Here is a 19,850-nt window from a genome sequence, read left to right on the forward strand (position 1 = left end):
TTTGTATAGTTATTTTCTTTCCTGAATAGTGTCTTAAAGCTCAAAGCAACCATTATTTAAGAAGCCCTGCAGACTCGTGGAACACCTTGTTAAAATGTTTTCAGTTCCTGTATTATCTAAGACAACTGGAAGAAAAAATCTCTTATGTAGTAGTGTTATGTAGTTGATGAGCAATGACACCATTTGAGACAGAGTCTGAGATAGGCTTGCAATGGATACTGTAGAAGGCCAGTGTGCCAAGAGTAAGCACAGAGACCATGCCACAGGGCTTCATGTGACTCATCTGTCAACTGATTTTCAGTCAAGATTAGTGTTCTTGGAGTTAATAGCTAGATTTTTAGTGGTAAGAATTTCAAAGAAAAGAAAGAATTGGATGAAGTCATGTTAAAAGAATAGTTGAGTTTAATTGGATTTTTTTTGTCCATATTGGAGACACATTCTGATTGACTAGTCTAGATGAGTAGCAAGTTCCAGGGTTCCCCCATTTCAACCCTGTTAAAGCTGGGGTTACTAATGCATGCCACCACATCTACTTTTATGTGGGTGCTGGGATTCAAATTCAGATCTTCACGTTTGTATGGCAAAATTTTTACAAGCTGAGTCACCTCTCCAGCCCCTGTAGCTACATCTTTTATTTCAATTGATAGAATATGAGTGTTCCCCATGAACTTTTATGATCTTAGTAAAGTTTATCCTTTAAAAAAGATACAGTATTTATTATATTTCTGGTATTTTCTCTACCTAATGTCATTCCAATGAACGAATGCTTCATACATATTTCCCATATGTAGGTTTGCAGATAGATAGTGTATTAGTACTTGATGTGTATGCACATACACATATGTATGTGTGTAGAACTACATAAATTATTTGCAGAACAACCTGTACCTGGTGAGCAGTACAGAACCTGCCTTCACATACAGGTTCCTGATGTTGTTTTCTTGTTTAACAACTGTTCTATTCTTTACTATAGTTTAAGCATTTCTGTGGAACTAATATAGACATTATCTGTTGGTTTGTGGCTGGCACTACACAAATAATTTACGTCTATTTTTTATTGAAGGTAAAACCATTAAAGAGTTAATAAAATTTGGAGGACAACATTGGGAACAATTTGAGTCAGAACAACAAACAAAATAAAATCCTGGGTTAAGTTTAAGGGCTTATTTTAAAAATTATGACACAAGGGGTAATTTATTTGAATAATTACAGTCCTCTGACTAGCTATTTGGTCAGCATGACTTCCTAGGGAGTGAAATAAATAGATATTTTGTGCAAATAAACGTCTCTTTGAAGAATAGGTTGTTCTCTCAGTAATAAGTAGATCCATCCTATGCAATGTAAAGAAATAGATTGACCTCATTAATATATCAGATAATCTGTATGAATGTGCATAGCTTTGTGTCTCTACTTAGTCCTTAGCTGATGGCCTCCAGTGACCAGTGGGCTTACACAGAGACGGCAGTGGCCAGGCCATTGGCATGGCTTTGCGAGCTATTACTTCACAGAATGTTGGGGGGATAGTAAATACAGCCATTCCAACATGGGAGCACAAAGGCTTACTTTCCCAAAACTGAGGCAGAAGTATAGTTCTTTCCAAGTTATATTATTTTCCGTACAGTATTTTTCTTTTCTAATTATAAGTAGAAGAAAATAGAAACAGTAGGAAAATTCTTCTCTAGAATTCAGCAGAGTCTGGGCATATTTCAAGTTTGATGCTATGAAACAAAGGCAAATATGAAGGTTTTCGGTGTTTTAAGGGATAACAATAAGTATAGCTGAAACTCCCTCAATCTTAGTGATTAGAAGTAAGAATGATTTGAGGCCAGTTTGGTCTACAGAGCAAGTTCCAGGACAGGCTCCAAAGCTACGCAGAGAAAGAAACCTGGTCTCGAAAAAACAAAACAACAAAAGCAAAAACAACAACAACGACTCAAAGTAAGAATGATTTGCTCATAGGGCTTTTAGGTTTTTAACCTTGACCAACTAACTAAGCTAACGTGAAGAGGAAATGATAGTCCAGCCTTACGCATCTACAAACGGTGCTCTCATTCAACACTGTCACATGTACATTTGCAGCTGTGCAGGAATTTTAAGAGTGCACGAACTACTTCAAAGGCATGAATTCAAACTGTATCCAATGCCAAAATAACTCTTTGTAAATCTGGGCAAGTTTCAGCATAGTAACTGTAAGCTCCATTAATAGTGCCTGTAATCAGGCTGTGAATCCTGCACTCCTTAAAAATGTATCAACAGGACTGATAAATTTAGCTATTTTAAGTTATACCCCCAGGTTTTTAGTGCAAAATCATCTCCCTGTTTTAGATTGAACACAAACACAGAAACACCTGAAGCTAAGCTATATTTTAGAATGTTCTACTTTAATAAGGTGTTTTCTTCTTTTGCATGTATATGTGAGTGTGGTGTGTATGCATTTATGTGTGTTTGCATGTTTATGGGTGCACAGGTGTGCATGCCCATGTGTGTAGGTCAGAGACTGATGCAGGTTTTTTTCAACCTATCTCTGCTCTATTTTCCTGAGGCAGGTTATTTTGCTGAACCCAAAGCTCACTCCTTTGGCTAGTCTGGGGAATCCCTTGTCTTGATTTTCCAAGCTCTGAGATTACAGATGGACTACCACGCCTGCCTGCCTTTTATGTGAGTGGTGGAGATCTGAGCTCTGTCTTCGTGCTTGCTCAGCAAGTGCTCTTTTCACTGAGCTCTTGGTCCAAACTTTCAAACACTGTCTATAGAAAACATTTATTTATTTGTCTTATATTGACAAGTTATTGCATTAATATTAACCTAATGTTTAAAAACATCATATTTAATCTGAAATGAATTACTTGGAGATGTATTCTAATACCTAAAACAAAGCATTATTTTCTAAAAAATTGGCAAGAGACCAAAACTCTGGAGAGTGCTTTCTCACTGCCAGCACACACAGTTTATGACATAATAGCTATAAACAGTCCTACTGCACAGGACACAGGAAAAGCGATGCTTCTTAACTCACGGCAACGTAACACAAGACTCTGAGTGTGTAGCAGCAGGCCGTCCTGCCCTGCTGAGGGCAGAGAAGAGCGACAGAAACAGGCAGGCTTAGTTCTCAATTTCTTTTCTCTTCAAAGGCAAATATAGTTAATAAACATCATAATTTAAATGGAAAAGTTTACTGGATTTCAAAAGGCTTGTTTCTCATGGCTCTATCTGTATGTCTATGAACTATATTAAAAAGTTACAATAAGAAAGAAACTGAAGCAAAGACAGAGAAGCCTAAGATGACTAAATCACACTAAAGAATTTTGCTCTTGTGGCTAAGCACAACTGCCATTTCCTCATAAATTATGCATCATATAAGAACAGTCATGATATGGTTTGAGGTTGATATAGAGACAAACTATTTGATGGCTTCATAATCTGGCTGCCTATTTGGACAACAAATACTTTCATAGGATAATTACAGAAGTAAGGATACATACCCTGCTCCAACACCTCTTCCCCTTCATGCTTTGGCTGCTGGATTAGAGCTGTCTTGTCTTTGTTTTCTGTTTCTGTAAAGAATTAAAGAAACAGAGCATGAATTATCAGCATATATTACATACTTTATTAGTTTATTGGGATTTGGCCACCCAAACAGCAATACCACTCAGAATCTTGTGTTGATTACATTATCAAGAATCTTTATGTTAGAAATGCGCTCATTCACAATCTTCTGCCACCCCCAGCATAGCTAGAAAAATACAAAGCCCCAAGGCAAAAGGTAGATACAAAGAAACAGGTTAGTTTAAGTTAAAAGAACTAGCTAGAAATGAGCCTAATACAGGCTGAGCACTCATACCTAATATTAAGTCTCCATGTCATGATTTGGGAGCTTGCAGTGGCCTAAAAGTCAAAGCCTGATACAACTTCATGCAGTGAGACCGGGTGTGTGTTTTACAATGTTAAACTAAAGGAATAGCCATTGAGGAGGACCACTGTGCAGATGAACAATAACCTAAAGCATGAATCTGAGAATCAGACTCCAAGAGCAAAGACCAGGAACATCAAGAATTATCTTTTACTTAGGCAGATATGGCTGGAAAGGATAAGCATTTTCACTATTCAAGATATGGTATAGACTATAAATCATATAAAGTCATTTCTGTCTACGGAAGGAATGAGGTAAAAGTAACACAGGAATTATATGAAGAGAGGTTTATATTGGTGGGATTGGTCACAAAATTAACAGTCTTTTCATCACTGGCTGATAATATTTGTCGTGTGTGTGTGTGTGTGTGTGTGTGTGTATGTGTATATGCACTGTATAAGTGTGTATATATTCACGTGTGTGTATGTGTGTGTATGTGGATGTTTCTATGCATCAGTTTGTGGAGGCTACATGTCAACACTGGATGCCTTTCTGAATAACTCTTATTTTTCATAACACTGTCCTCTACTGAGTCAGGAGTTCCGTGATTTGTTTGGGCTGGAGAGCTTAGGGTCCTCTGTCTCTGCTTCCTAGTGTGCACAGATGTGTACCACTGTGTCTAGCTTTTTACGCCAGTGCTGGGGATCTGAACTCAGGGCCTCAGGCTTTCATACTAATTAATGTACCAACCGAACCATTTTCCCAGTGACCTCTTTTGACTGTTTTGATGGAGACATAAGCAAGTAGAGACTGCATATGAAAGAAAGAGAGGGAATATTATGCATGCATAATGATCGGCTGAAGATGCTAAAATGATTTTAGATTCATCATATAATCAAGCGAGACAACAAAAGAAACTATGGAGCACACGATTATGTGATACTCTGTTAAATATCCCACTCACCTTTGTGATGGCCATGCATCATAACCATGTCAGATTTGACAGTAATTGGAATGTTGGCCTCTGCTGGTATAGTTCTGAACATATCCGGAGCCACATTCTGTGTACAGGTCATGAAGGAAACTGCATATTTGGCTTCCATGTAATACATAATGTATAGGTTGCACATTTCATCACTCGATGTGCCACTGTAGGGGAAATCAAGTAGATAGAGCACTAGAAACAGTTCATACAAAACACATCCTTAATGCAGCGAAAGTGAAGCCAGTAAATCTGCCAACAGTGGACTCAGCAGTGAGAAAACTGCATCTGGATCACAGTCTCAAACACCCAAATCACATTATCGAAGGTGTAATTCCACCTAACAATGGAGTATTGATGTCTGGGTACTCTGTGCCTGTCACCCAATATCACAGGTGAAAATGGTACTTAAATAGCTCAGAGATGCAGTTTTCCCCTCCCAAATCATTTTATTCTTTATTTACCATCCATGTCCCAAAACCCATAAGTAAATTACATTTTTAATAAATTACACTGTTCTAATTATCAACATTCAGGAAGCTAGGATCATCTGGTATTCTGGTTAACTCTATGCTCTGAGAAAAACACTTTGACCAATAGCAAACTAGGGGAGGAGAGTTCGTGAGTCAACTTACGGGTTACAGTCTAACAGAGAAATTCAGGGCAGAAGCTCAAGGAGTAAGTTTAAGCAAAAATGATGGAGGGGCACTATCTGCTGGCTCATTCGCAGGCTCAAACTTAGGTAGCTTTCTTATAAGCCCAGGGCCACCAGCCTAGGGATAGTGCCATCTACAGTGAGCTGGGCCCTCCTATATCAACTAAGAATCAAGAAAATTCCCCAAATACAAGACATTATACTAATCTGATCTAGGCAGTCCATCAATCAGTTAAGACTTCACACTCAGATGCCTACAGCCTGTAGAAGTGGATAGTAAAAGCTAAGCAGGACATCTGTAAAGGGTGTTTCATTCAGAATGATCTAGATTAGATTCACCTGGAGGCAAGACCATTTGGAAGTCTCGTGATTGGAAGAACCAGTCCAACAGTGGGTGACACCATTCCCTGCTTTGGGGTCCTGAGGAGGACAAGGTGAGCAGAATACAGATGCATGCAATCATTTTCTTTCTGCTCTTGACAATAAATGTCACCAGCAGCTTCAATTTCTACCTGCCATTACTTCCATGCAGAGATGGTCTCTAACCCAGAATTGAGAGCTAACAGACCAAAGCTTTCTTCCATAAGCTGGTTTTTTATCAGGGTATATTATCAACTCAGCAGAAACAAAACTAGGACAGATGGTCAAATTTAAAATACTTCAATAGGAACATCACGTATTACATACAAGTACACTTACTGTCCAGTATCTAGAAACTTGTTTTGGATTCATTGCCTCCTTTTTATGGTCATGTACCACCTAAAGCATCATAGGTATACCCCGATATCTGACCTTGCAACTAGAGCGAAGGAGCAAGAAACGTAAGAGTCCCAGTGAATTCTGCTTAACCTCTTCTAAGGGTGCACATCTTACCCAGGCAATACAGGTAACACTGCACAGCCGATAGATAAGGCTAAACATAGATGCTTAAAACAACGAAACAGCTATTTCTAAGAAAACCATTCCAGGTAATAGAAATAACACCCAGTCTTTACAAAGCACGTTTTCTTCCTCAGTCAACAGAGGCTACCAGGTATTTAAGATTTTCTGTGGAAATTGAGAAGGCTTTGCATCCACGCACTTCAGAAGGATGTATAGCAACGTAGTGCCGGAAAAAGAACATTTCTTTTTTTGGTTATCTGTTGTAACAATTTTTAGCAAGCCTAATCAAAAACCAGCTCTAAAGTAGACTGTGTGCTCTGGAGATGTTCATCAGTGTTGATTTTTCCAGCAGCATCAGGCGGCAATCAATTCTTTTCCATAGCAACACAGATGACATCAGCAAAAGGGGGAAAAATAAAAATCTTTCCTAAATAGGATATGATTCCTGTAAGCTGTGAAAACATATAGCCCCTGGGAGACCTCAGGAATTGGCTCTTGCAGCGAGGAGAAGCTCTGATAATGCTTCAGAAATCATTTGGGCTTCTTACTGCAAATCTGATCTACGTCATTTTAATGACCTTTTCGGGAAAAGAAGAGCAAACAGTGAAGTGCAGCAATCCCAAGCAAACACCTGTTCACTATGCACTTCTTCATGGCGTCAAGATGCCACCTAAAGTCAGCAGGAATGGGTGGTCCCATATTAAAGGGACGTGGAAGAAAGAAATTTTGGCTTTTTGCGTGCTTGCCTTCACTCTCACTGTCAAGTTCATGTATGACGCTAAGGCATCCCTTGGCTACTATTAGAACCGATTCTTTGGGGTTCCAAGGATTACTGGAGGTAAGTAGAAGCGTACAGCCTTTTAGAGTGAATAGCTCTCGTATTCTTGGATTTCCCATCAGCAGAAAGACATTGTTGGACTAGCTGGATGGCAGCCTATAAGCTTTGGTAATAAATTCTCTTTTTATATACATAGATTCATTCTAGATGTTCTGTTCCTCTAGAGAACTTTTATTAATACAGGACCCATAACCTTTAGTGAAACAGAAACATTAATTAAAAGCTCCTGCCACCAGCAACAGGAAGCCAGAGTCAGATGGATTCAGCATAGAGTTCTAGCAGACATTCAAAGAAGACATAATGGCCATACTCCTCAAATTATTCCACAAAATAGAAACTGAAAAAATGTTGCTTCATTCTTTTTATGAAGCCACTATTACCCTGATACCAAAACCAAATAAAGAGACAACAACAACAAAATATTTATCAATTTTCCCTTATGAAAGTAAATGCAAAAATTCTCAATAAAATACTTGTAAGCCAAATTATAAAACACATCAAAAAAATTATCCACCGTGCTCAAGTTGGCTTCATTCCTGAGATGCAGAGCTGGTTCAATACAGGCAAATCAATACATGTCATACACGACATAAACATACTGGAAGACAAAATCATAGCCCTTCATGATAAAAGTCTTAGACTAGGGACGTGTCTTAAATAGGGATGCTGTGATGAAATACTGACAAAAGGAAACAGGGAAGGAAAGGGTTTATTTAGCTTTATACTTTCACATCATTGTCCACCACTGAAGGAACTCAACGCAAGGTCTCAAACAGGGCAGGAATCTGGAGGAAGGAGCTGATGCAGAGGCTATGAAGGGGAGCTGTTTACTGGCTCGGTCCACATGGTTTGTTAAGCCTGCTTTCTTATAGAACTCAAAATCACCACCCACAATGGTCTGGGCCCTCACCATTTATCACTGATTATGAAAATTCCCTGTAGGTTTGCCTATACCCCTATTTTATAGAAGCATGTTTTTAATTGAGGCTTCTTCCTCTCTAATGACTCTAGCATCTGTCAATTTGACATAAAACTAACCAGCACAGGATACAAGGTCTATACCCCAACATAATAAATGCAATTTATAGTAAGTACACAGCTAATAATTAACCTTAAAAGAAAAGAAATTCAAAGTATTTCCATTAAAATCAGAAACAAGGCAAGGATGTACACTCCCTCCATATCTATTTGTGGTGGTTTAAAAGAAAATGACCCCCAAAGGAATTGGTGATTTAAAAGGAAAATGACCCCCTATTAGAAATTATGGCCTTGCAGAGTACATATGGTCTTGTTGGAGAAAGTGTGTTACTGTGGAAGTGGGCTTTGAGGTCTCATATATGCTCAAGATACTGCCCAGTGTCTCAGTCTACTTCCTGTTACCTGCAAGATGGAGGACTCTCAGCTCCTTCTCCAGCAGCATGTCTGCCTGCACACTGCCATGTCCCACCATAATCGAGTGAACCTCTGAACTGTAATTGAGCCACCCCAATTAAATGTTTGCTTTTATAAGAGTTTTTGTGGTCATGGTGTCTTTTCACAGCCATGGAAACCCTAACTAAGACAGAAGTTGGCACCAGAAACTGGGGTATTGCTGTGAAAGGCCCGACCATGTGTTTGTTTGGATGAATTTGGACTTCGGGAGTTTGAGTTAAGAAAGCAGTGAAATGCTTTAAATGCTACTTAATGGGCCATATCAATAGAAGGATAAAAGACAGTGGTGTTAAGAGTGATTCGATCTGTGGGGTCTGGCTCAAGAGGTTTCAGAAGAGAAGAATGTTAGGATGCTGTTTAAAAATCACTCCTGTGAAATTTTGGTGAAGAATGTGACTGCTTTCTGCCCTTGTCTGAAAAGTCTGCCTGAGGCTAAAAAGTGAAGGGTTTTGCATTAACTCCATTGGCAGAGGAAATCTCAAAACAGCCTAATGTAGACTCTGTTTTGTGGTTACTAGTGTCTTCTCTAACAAAAGTTTATAATGAAAAGGAGCAGTCTAAGCAAATAAAAACACAAAATGTACAGATTGAGAAAAGGGGCATGAGGAAGTGGAATAGAGCTAAATCCTGTGTTCAAGGAGATAAATGGATTAAGAAATGGAATAAACAGAATGATGATCTCAGGGCAAGGTCCCACCCAGCTAAGTTTCCAATTTGTGAGAAGGAATTAGAGTAGAGTGTGGTGGTACATGCCTTTAATCCCAGTACTCCAGAGGTAGAGGCTGGCACACCTCTGAGTTTAAAACCAGCCTGTTCTACAGAGCAGGTTCCAGAACAGCCACACTTAGGTAGAGAAGAAGACGACAGAAAACAGCAGAAAAAGGGGGCTATGGAATTTGCTTCTGTGTGTAAAGATCTCTGAGACCGGGAATGTCTAAGGTGTATCCCTGAATGGAGGCCTAGAGAGGCCACTTCGTAAAGTTGTGAAGTTAAAGCCTGGATTGCCTGCAGACCTCAAGATGCTGGAGATGGCAGAGCCAAGGGATAGCTGCCAAGAAAAGCTGCTAACAGGGAGTGGAAGCAACCCAAAGAAAAAAGTGTGCTGAATTCAACAAAACTGGAAGGAGCTGGAGATCTCAAGAGCGTTTTGACATCAGACATGAAGATACAGGTTTTGGAGTTTGTCCAGCTGGTTTCCGGTCTTGCGTTGGTCCAGTGTTTTCTCACTATGCTTCCTTCTCTAGGTTTTGGAATGGTTATGTACATCCTGTGCCATTGCATGTTCAAAGTATGTGATCGGCTTTTTAGTTTTGATGTTTATAAGTGAGTAAAGTTGATAAGAGTTAAGATTACATGAATCTCATGTAACATGAACTTTTAGACTTTTAAAAAAGCTTGGGATTGTGATATACTATAGGGACTTTTGAAGTTGTACTGAATGTATTTTTGCATTATGATATGACTACAAGCCTTTGGAAGGGCGGGGAGTAGAATGTGGTGGTTTGAAAGAATGGCTCCCAAAGAAAGTGTCATTATTAGGCATTATTAGGAATAGGGTGGACTTGTTAGAAGAAGTGTGTTAATATGACGGACGAGGGGCTGGAGAGATAGATGGCTCAGAGTTAAGAACACTGACTGCTCTTCCAAAGGACCTGGATTTAATTCTTAGCACCCACATGGCAGTTCACAGCAACACATTGAGTAGGTTACGTTTAGATATATATATGTATAGGCATATACCTATACACATGCTATAACAATGAATGAAAAAAAGAGGTCAGAAATCTGAAAGAGAACAAGGATGGGTAAATGGAAGAGATGAAAGGGAAGGGAGAAATGTAATCATAATCACAAAAATAGAAACAAGTAAAAATTAAGAAAATGAATATGGTTAAGTATTTTTTTTTAAAAATCAACACTTTATTCTTTACTACTTAATATCATAGTTTATTATTTTGGTAAATTTGTGAAAATAAAAATAACGTAGCAATTTCTAACATGAACTATCTTACCATGTGCTACATTGAAAAAAACTATGCAGAAACGTGTAAAAGTACACATACATTATCCATATGTGCCCACACTACACACATTATCTAGTCACATGATACACTAATGCAATCAATGGTATGTATTCATCTTAGAAACGGATGAGTATGTTCAATCTTTAAACATGCGATTCTGTGAGAAGTACTCCTCTACCGACCAATACAGTTAAAGGGAGGTACTGACTCTGGGATGCAAAGATGAGCGGATACATAATTTATAAATAATGGCTACTATGAGGAAAACTTCATTGGAGAGGTAGAATGAAAAGGGACATGCTTAATTCCTATCTCACCTAACGGGACTTGTAATCTAGGGAACTGAGCTCGCCCTCCTGTGTGACGGGGGCTCGTCACCTGCTAAGGCTGGTTAGGAGTCAACCATCTCAGCAGAGGCACAGCTCGCTAGTTTTATTCCACGATCTTTCATGTTTTTTCTTTTCATCAAACAACAAAAATAAGACAAACAAACAGAAATCCATATCTCACTCTGCCTGATTTCTGTATTCCTGAAAATCAAAATTCACTTCATACCAGATTGACTGTTTTCTGGACACCCGAGGAGGATTTTGACACAGACCATTATTTCCCACAGAGGTCAACCTATGCAGTTCAACTGCCGATCTGAATCGTTGTTCACATGGAAACACAGTGGTAGAGGAAGGCTGTGCTTCCTGGCCATTTAAACATTCCCAAGTGACAGTGCACTCGCTGAAATGACGGCCGTGGGTACCAGCAACATTCCAACACTGCAGCACTGCACTTCCGTCACAACCCAGTGCCTGGGTGATAATTTCTTCTTTATGCCGGCACACTAAATATCAGTAGTTTTCTATCTGATGTGCCTTATTGAGTCTGGAAAGCATGGGAACCTCAAGAAATGAATGGTGAATGATGAAGAATAACCTTGCTGAATAACTGTGTGTAACTTACCGTGTTCTAATACAATACACAGGCTCTGATAGCATACTACTGAATGATGATTTAGTTAAATGTATATAGGTTGCTTTTTGTGTGGTATTTCTAAAAAATATTCATCTGTATCTATGTATCTACCGTTTATCTCAGTGTCACAGGGGCCTTTATAAAATTATTTTATAATAGAAAGGTACATAATGAAGATTTGAAAAAGTGCCAATTATTCTGAAAGGAAACATTAGAAAACTTCCAAGTCTGCAGTCTTGTAGTGTAGGCAGCGAAACTCTGCCAGCTTAATGGTATCCTCCCCTAGTCCTGTTTCTTATTGCCAACAGAAGATGGGTTTACGAAGAGCCAAATTGGGTCATACTAACCTGGGAAGTTAATATGAAATTACAAATAATTTATTTTATAAAAGTTACACGCTTTTAAAGATGCACAATAAGGAGTCATTATTTATCATGTGCCTTCCCCTTTGCAAATGCTGTGCTTTACAATGTCGATTCATACAAAGACATGAGGTAGGGAGGGGAGCATTTGGGAAGAGAGTCGGGACTGAAGGAGAAGGAACGCAACAAGAGAAGAGCCTGCAGGGTGACTGTGAGCAGAATGAAAGTGGGACCAGCAGGTAAATGCCACCTGATGATCCTCAGGACTTCGACAATTTAGTCTACAAACTTCTAGGATGATTAGCTGACTTAGTTAGCTCAATTGACTGACTTAAATAGAGCCTATTTATTTGTTTAAACCTGACTAAACATTTTAAATTAATTTAGAGAAGTATCTCACTGAATGTAAAATAGGCATCACCATTAGGCATAAATACATAAATCTTCACAAACTCACTTGCATAAAATGTTATTAGTATAAACTTTTGAGGGGTCTTATGTATCATTTTATATTTTAAGATAAATGTATATTTATATATGACACTTTATATATATACACATATATATACACTTCGAGTATATTTGTTAATTTATCTAGATTTAAATACATTTTTTAAAATATACGTTTAACACCTCTTTTGCCGGACACATCTTAATTCATCACATTTATTACGAACAATATTATCTTTTAGCATGTTCATATAACAAAGAATAATTAAGACACCTTAGCGCATCTACCTTTTTGCAGAAATATCACTTTTTCATAGTCAGATACTTGAAATTTATTTATTTTTAAAATGTTTATCATTGCATATTGTCACTTTGTCTAAGAGGAAATGAAAAGCTATTTTCTTGTCCATTTAAAAATTATGCACTCCAATGAACAATTTCTCCCGACTTTGTTCCCACTGTCTCTTGCTCCTGCTAAACATGACTCGATCCCTACCTCATCATTTTTCCATTCCACATATAAAAAAACTAAGATCAGTGGCCTGAGAAGATGTGCCAGTGGATAAAGGCACCTGCCAACAGGCTTAAGGACAAGAGTTCGATCCCTTAGACCGAAGGTAGAAGGAAAAAAAATGACTCCCTCCAGCAGTCCTCTGAGTTCTACATACAGACTGTAGGACACAGGTGTTTGTGTACAACACACACACACACACACAACTCAAATAAATTTGATATTTTTAAAAGTAGCATCGTTCAGCATTTGTTTCTCTGTTCTTGGATGATTTTACCTGGCACAAAGTCAGATTCATCCATGTTGTAACAAATCAGTCTTCATTCTTGTAAAGGCTGAACAGAGTCCTACTGTGTAATATTCCATATTTCCTTTTTCTATTCATTCATGGCAAGCAGGCAGGTTGTTAAATCAACATATTTTTGTTTTGTTTGTGATGCTATCTTCCTGTAAAGTCCAGTCAAAGTCAAGGTTGGCTTTGAACTCACTGAGCAGGGATATCCGGTATGGATCAACATGCCTAAATCTATTTCCCACTGGCAATGTTCTAAAATGAATCTCTACTATGGAAACTAAGTCTCCCTGTTTAATGTGAACTTTGACTGTTGATCATGATTGCTTCCTCTAAGCAAACTTTTTTTGTTTTCTTTTTTTAATATTTATTTATTTATTAAAGATTTCTACCTCCTCCCCGCCACCGCCTCTCATTTCCCTCCCCCTCCCCCAATCAAATCCCCATCCCTCGTCAGCCCAAAGAGCTATCAGGGTTCCCTGCCCTGTGGGAAGTCCAAGGACCACCCACCTCCATCCAGGTCTAGTAAAATGAGCATCCAAACTGCCTAGGCTCCCACAAAGCCAGTACATGCAGTAGGATCAAAAACCCATTGCCATTGTTTTTGAGTTCTCAGTAGTCCTCATTGTCCGCTATGTTCAGAGAGTCCGGTTTTATCCCATGCTTTTTCAGACCCAGGCCAGCTGGCCTTGGTGAGTTCCCGATAGAACATCCCCATTGTCTCAGTGTGTGGCTGCACCCCTCATGGTCCTGAGTTCCTTGCTCGTGCTCTCTCTCCTTCTGCTCCTGATTTGGAACTTGAGATTTCAGTCCGGTGCTCCAATGTGGGTCTCTGTCTCTGTCTCCTTTCATTGCCTGATGAAGGTTAATATTCAGGAGGATGCCTATATGTTTTTCTTTGGGTTCACCTTCTTATTTAGTCTAAGCAAACTTTTATCTAGTCCTAAAATGTTAAGTTTACTAGAGTTTAACTTGAAATATCACTCAACTGAAAATCTTACTAGTGGGCCAAAGTCAATGTGGTTTTGGGGTGGTGTAGGGCAAACGTCCAAAGTCTAGGATGATAATTCTTGAAAAACGTCATGAGGCCTCTCACTGGCTTGGGGGAACCGTGATCTAACTGTTTCAAGCTCTGGGTTAGACCTTCATCCAGTGGACTTGCCTGCCTATACATGTACATGTTAGATGGGAGGGAAGTTTAAAGAGTATAATTTAACAAGGAACGCATTCACAAATGCAAGCACACAGACACACACACACACACACACACATTCACTGTTTTCCTTTTCACCTGTGAACCTATAGTATCCTATGGAGATCATACCTGTTATTGTACAAAACACAGAAACACTAAAAACATTATCTTTCTAAACTGAAAGGCACATTACGTACCATAGGCAAGCAGAATTACAGTAAAAATTTTATTCATGATTAGGTTTCTCAAACGTGTCTCATTCGTTTGTTATTCTTCTAGAAAAAATGTATCTGTAGAATAAATTATTATTCAAAATATAGACTCACCAAATAACTTAATTTCCTATAATCCATTTCTATTTCTTTTGTATTAAGAATTGCATTTACTTTATCCCACAAGAGAGTTACTAAAGGATAGAGTAGTATCATCATTTTAGGGTATTATCTGAAAGCAAACTGTACAATTTTAAAACGACTAGAATTATTCTAGACTCATGAAACTGAAAGAGGCCCCCAGAGATCACCCTGGCTTTTCATGCTGGCACTCGAACAAGCCATTAATTTCTATGGTGGAAATTACCTCAGAGAGAAAAAACTTCAAGGAAAGAATCCAGCCAAGGTTGTAAGTCCCCTACCCAAACTGTTAAGGTCCTTGAGGCGAAAATTTTCTACTTTCCTCACACTTAAGCTTGCAAATCAATACACGGAATGCCCTGAAAGCATTTATTTTGAACTGCTTTGTTTACTTACTGAGAAGGTTAACAGAATAACCTCTGGCACTTAACTACCATTCTTGTGGGCCCACAAGAGCACAGAACGGAGAGCAGCTGATCAATACGCGGTGGCTCGCTTTCCCTCAAGTGTCAAAGACTGTTACAGAAGGAGCAGCCCCGCTCCCTCGTTCCAGTGTAATTCTGTCCATCTTGTCAAGCCTCCTTCTTTTATGAAAATTCAATAATTTTGCTGGTTTGCTCCAGCCTTCTCCCAGAAGTTAAGAAACCTCACACAATATGAAAGGCACTGGAAAGCTGCTTCTTTAATACAAATTGATACTGCTTTCCCATTCAAAGAAATGAAAACTGGTCTTACAGTGACATGAAAAATCCTCAAATTCTCCCCTGGTCCTTGCTTTCTTCCACTACGTGTGGTTCCTTGTCAGCAGTTACCGCTCCTCTGAAAACCCTCTTTCTACATCAACTTTACTTTCTGTAACTTCTCAAGCTTCCGAGTGGCCTAAGTAAGTATCTTTGAGCCTAGTTCAACATGAAAAGGAAGCACATGCATTTTTTTTTTTTTTTGAGACAAGCTTTCTCTGTAGCTTCGAAGCCTGGAACTTGCTCTATAGACCAGGCTGGCCTCGAACGCACAGAGAGACACCTGCCTCTGCCTCCCAAAAGCTGGGATTAAAGGTGTGTGCACAACCACCTGGCAATCTACATTCTTCCCTAGCAGAAAGTCCAAGACACTTTGCACCTCATTTTAAATATCTAATCTATATTACTGAAGAGACCTTAATGCTTTAGAAATTGTTAATATATTTTATGACAAAATTAAAATTACTTGATGGAGAATCAGAATTTTGAAAAGTAGTTATGTCTTGCCATCCACTATTAGAAAGGGGATGGATACTAAACTCAGTAGACTAGCAACTGATAATTACAGACTGGAAATCTGCTTCAGTGGAAAGAAAGAATCATGGGTCTGAGTGTTTGATTAACTTTAAAATAAGGGCAAATGGGTTTTTGTGAAAACAAACTTTCACTATCTTATTACCTTTATTAAGACAAGACCAAAGTAGAAACAGGGTCTTTCATAACTACAACATGCAAAGGAATGATGAGGCAGGAAGAAATGTTGTAGGCACAAGCCAGGCCACAGTCTAAGACTTTTCCAAACCGATCAGCTTGGGAGTGATATAATCCAAGTTCATTGTAATTTCTCATGGTACCAAGGTGCGTCTAATTCATTCTTGGAGATAACTATTACCCACAACAATGGCTTAACCTATGATATACTGTCTTGGAATAGGGGCAGTGCAGAATCTTACCCGATGTGGGTGGCTTCTGTCCTTCCTTCACCAGTGAACACACATCTTGCTGCCAGGATGTCACCAAAAGTAACATCTACTGGGTGTTCCACAGGGTAGAAAGCCTGCCCAGAAGACAAGGATAACAACTCATTAAAATGACTACAATTACCCAGAATTACATGCTGGAATATGAGGTTTGGAGCATTGTGCGTTAGAGAAGATGAAGACAGACACACGGACAGCTCTCCTGATCCTTGCACAAATCATTGCCAGATAAAAAATGAGCTCTCCCTTAATTCATTAATGCCACATTAGAGCACAGGTGCCAGACTCTAAAATAAACAAAATCTATCTATACAGCCCCCAATGCCCAATAAGACTAAAAGAAAATTCTGTAACTGATTGAATGTTGGGAAGGTTTTGCTGACAGCATATCAAGATGACTCCTAATGACATTACTGCACCCACAGATCCGTGCATCTCTCAACCACCATCACAATGCTTTTCCTTGCGCAAGCGGCGATTCAAGGAGACCCCAGCTGGCCAACAAGCAGAGAAGAAGACAGGGTGGAATGCTCAGCCCTAAATAGGATGTCTAGATCACACCAGACAGCATCAGAAGAGAAGGCGGAAGATTGTGACTGCCAGCCAGAGGTGGTGGACGACTTCAAGGAAACAGTCCTTTCTGGACACAACAGGGCAGTTTCACATATGAAATTACAGCATGAAAAAGACCTGTGCTAGCTCGAGGGAGAGAGATTCCCAGAAGACGGGTGGGAGAGGTAGGTGTGAAGTCCTACCAGCCAAGAAACTACTGTCATTTGGGGGCTGCTGGTAGGAGAGCTCGTTGTCTTTAATGGTGTGACACCTGATTAGGTTGACCGCATTCCTGGGTAGGGTCCACTCAGAAGAGCAGCCAGCAACATAAACTGAACTCCAGAGCATAACAAAAATAAAAACCACGAAGCAAGAAAAGCGAGAACTTGAAGTCGGGTGGGTAGGGAGGTCTGGTGGATCGGTGGGAAGCTGGAGAGTTGAGCAGGATCAAAGCAAAGTGTACAAAATTCTCAGGGAATTCATAAGAAATATTTCTCAGAAGGAAAGCATCGTCAGCATCCCGAGAGAAGTGCCAAGAAAAGCATTAAGCTGGCAGTTATGTACCTGCGGCAGCTGCGGGCTCTGGCGTCCAATCAGCGTCCACTGTCCATCTCTGACTCTGTATCCGCTTACTACCTTACCTTAATAAACACAAATCAGAATTGTGCAATATAACAAACATTTAGAATAGCAAAATCCATACCTCATATTTTCTCTCTTTTCAAAAATTAAACCTAACTAGTTTCAGAATTCAAAGTATTGACATCTTAATGAAATCATGTAAGAATTCAAGGAATTTGATAAAATTGTATTTAAGGTCTAGTAAAACTCAAATGTTATGTTTATAGAGCCAGCAAGCATATGGCGAATATTTATAATTTAACATTCAGCTTGCATTCTTACCTAAATGATGAGTATGGACCCTGTAGGCAAACACATGCATTGGATACGTGTTATAATGGCACGAAATATCAGCATTCACCACTGTGGGAAACAGAAACACAGACAGAAGTCATGATGCAGTTGGAAAACATGTTTTTGCTTTTTTTTTTTTTAAATTAAGAGTATGTGTGAAGTAGTCTCAGGTGCTGGCACTTGGTTTTCTTGTGAAACAAACACTTATTCATTACCCAGCAGACATAATAATTTGTTCTGTGCCAGACATCTTATAAAGATGCATTATGAGCCTCGTGCCTCGTATTTATTTATTCAAATCTTTTCCATACAATATACTTGGATGCTAATTTCCCCTCAAGGTTTTATTATATTTAACAAAAGAATGATAAGGAACAATTCTGTATGAAGACAAAGGCTTGATCTGTTACCTTTTTTTGAAATTAATTTTGCTAAAAAAATTAAATTTGTTTTTATGTTAGTGCAAAAAGAATTTCTAAAAAATGAATATAAATACCTAGAATCACTAAATTGGTAGCTCATTTTTCCAATGGACTCATTCCATATACTTTTCCTTTTTCCTAGCAAATAATAAATATTAAATAAAATATGCTTTTAAAACAGATTTTAAAAACAGTAATAGATAAGCCACACTAAACGTTAACTTTAAAAGATTTCCATTCAAGCAAACATAACACATTCAATGTGACATTTTCATTGGATCAATGATGCCATATATATTCTTGTAGCTTTATGCTATCTTGAAAGACTAGGTTGTTATTTCCATTTTGCAAATGGAGAGATTACTGTATTTAAGTACGAAGGCTGAGCTGTGCTGAATTTTTTATACTCTTGATTTTGAACCTATCCATTTAATAGTTTATATCACTGTACATTGTGCAGTTAAACTTCTACATCTGAAGAATGAATAGCTTGTCTGTAAGATAAAATTGAGTCTTTATACAACATATAACCAACCCAAGGACCTTCATTCTTGGCATATTTATAAATAAATATTAGAAAACCAATAAATCACTGGCTTAGAGTAATTTTTTAAAAATTCATTTAAAATCCAAGGATGCTAAAAACTGGTTTATTTTTCAGATAATACATGAATATCGATCATTCTATAAGCTTATAGAATGTACCGTGAATCTGCTCTTATACATTAGTTGATGAGTTAATGGTAAATGCTAAGCGGTCATTACCTTTCTCTCCTGGTGGTATCACAGTGTCAACAGACATCATAAGATACATGCCGGCAATCAAAGGCTGTCTAAAAAAAAAAAAGAAAAGAAAGAAAGAAAAAAAATGGCATTTCTCTCAATTCTGTGATAAAGCCAAAATACCCACTTGGACAAATATGACTTAATGGTTTATAAAATGTGTTTTTCACGTAAACCAAAATGAAGAAGAGGGAAGAAGATATAGACCATATGATACACTTTTCCCTTAATAACTGCTTCACTTCTGTGACGGTATATGGTAAGGGTTCCTAGGTGGCTAACTTTACACAAAAACTTGTTTATGCTAAGCGTTCTGCTTTTTCAGTCAAACACCAAGGTCAGGATTGTTGAAAAAGGTTTCATTGTTGTTGCAGATTTAACTAACACTGAAAACTAAACAAAGAAGAAAGCAGATTATTCTCCATAATCTGAGGTCTCTTTCCACCCTGGAAGGTCCTAAGAAAGAACCGAGTTTCCCTAAAATGATGGAATTCTTTTTACAAACTACCAGCAACGTAACCAGACCAACCAGTCCTGAATTTCCAGTTAGCCCTACACAAGTTAGGCTTGCCAGTCCCAAATCATGTCTCTTCACTGTCTCCACTCTTTCTCCTGATTTTTCTCCCCCTTCCTTCTTCCCCTTCCTTCCTTCCTTCCTTCTCTCCCT

General features: G+C 38.6%; 1 protein-coding gene across 9 annotated transcripts in view; it reads right to left on the reverse strand.

The window, feature by feature from the left end:
* The window catches only part of Pam (peptidylglycine alpha-amidating monooxygenase), a 294,614-nt gene that overhangs the window by 60,223 nt on the left and 214,541 nt on the right, over positions 1–19,850 (reverse strand). For all 9 annotated transcript variants that reach the window (XM_026786116.1, XM_026786114.1, XM_026786115.1 and 6 more), the window contains exons 9-14: positions 19,166–19,233; positions 17,967–18,047; positions 17,628–17,704; positions 16,485–16,588; positions 4,815–4,999; positions 3,483–3,554 (exon numbers count right to left, since the gene is read on the reverse strand). In XM_026786116.1, the coding sequence (XP_026641917.1) occupies positions 3,483–3,554; positions 4,815–4,999; positions 16,485–16,588; positions 17,628–17,704; positions 17,967–18,047; positions 19,166–19,233 (587 nt within the window). The remainder of the gene's footprint in view (positions 1–3,482; positions 3,555–4,814; positions 5,000–16,484; positions 16,589–17,627; positions 17,705–17,966; positions 18,048–19,165; positions 19,234–19,850) is intronic.

The sequence above is a fragment of the Microtus ochrogaster genome, linkage group LG4, assembly GCF_000317375.1.
Source record: "Microtus ochrogaster isolate Prairie Vole_2 linkage group LG4, MicOch1.0, whole genome shotgun sequence".
In the NCBI taxonomy this organism is placed as follows: domain Eukaryota; kingdom Metazoa; phylum Chordata; class Mammalia; order Rodentia; family Cricetidae; genus Microtus; species Microtus ochrogaster.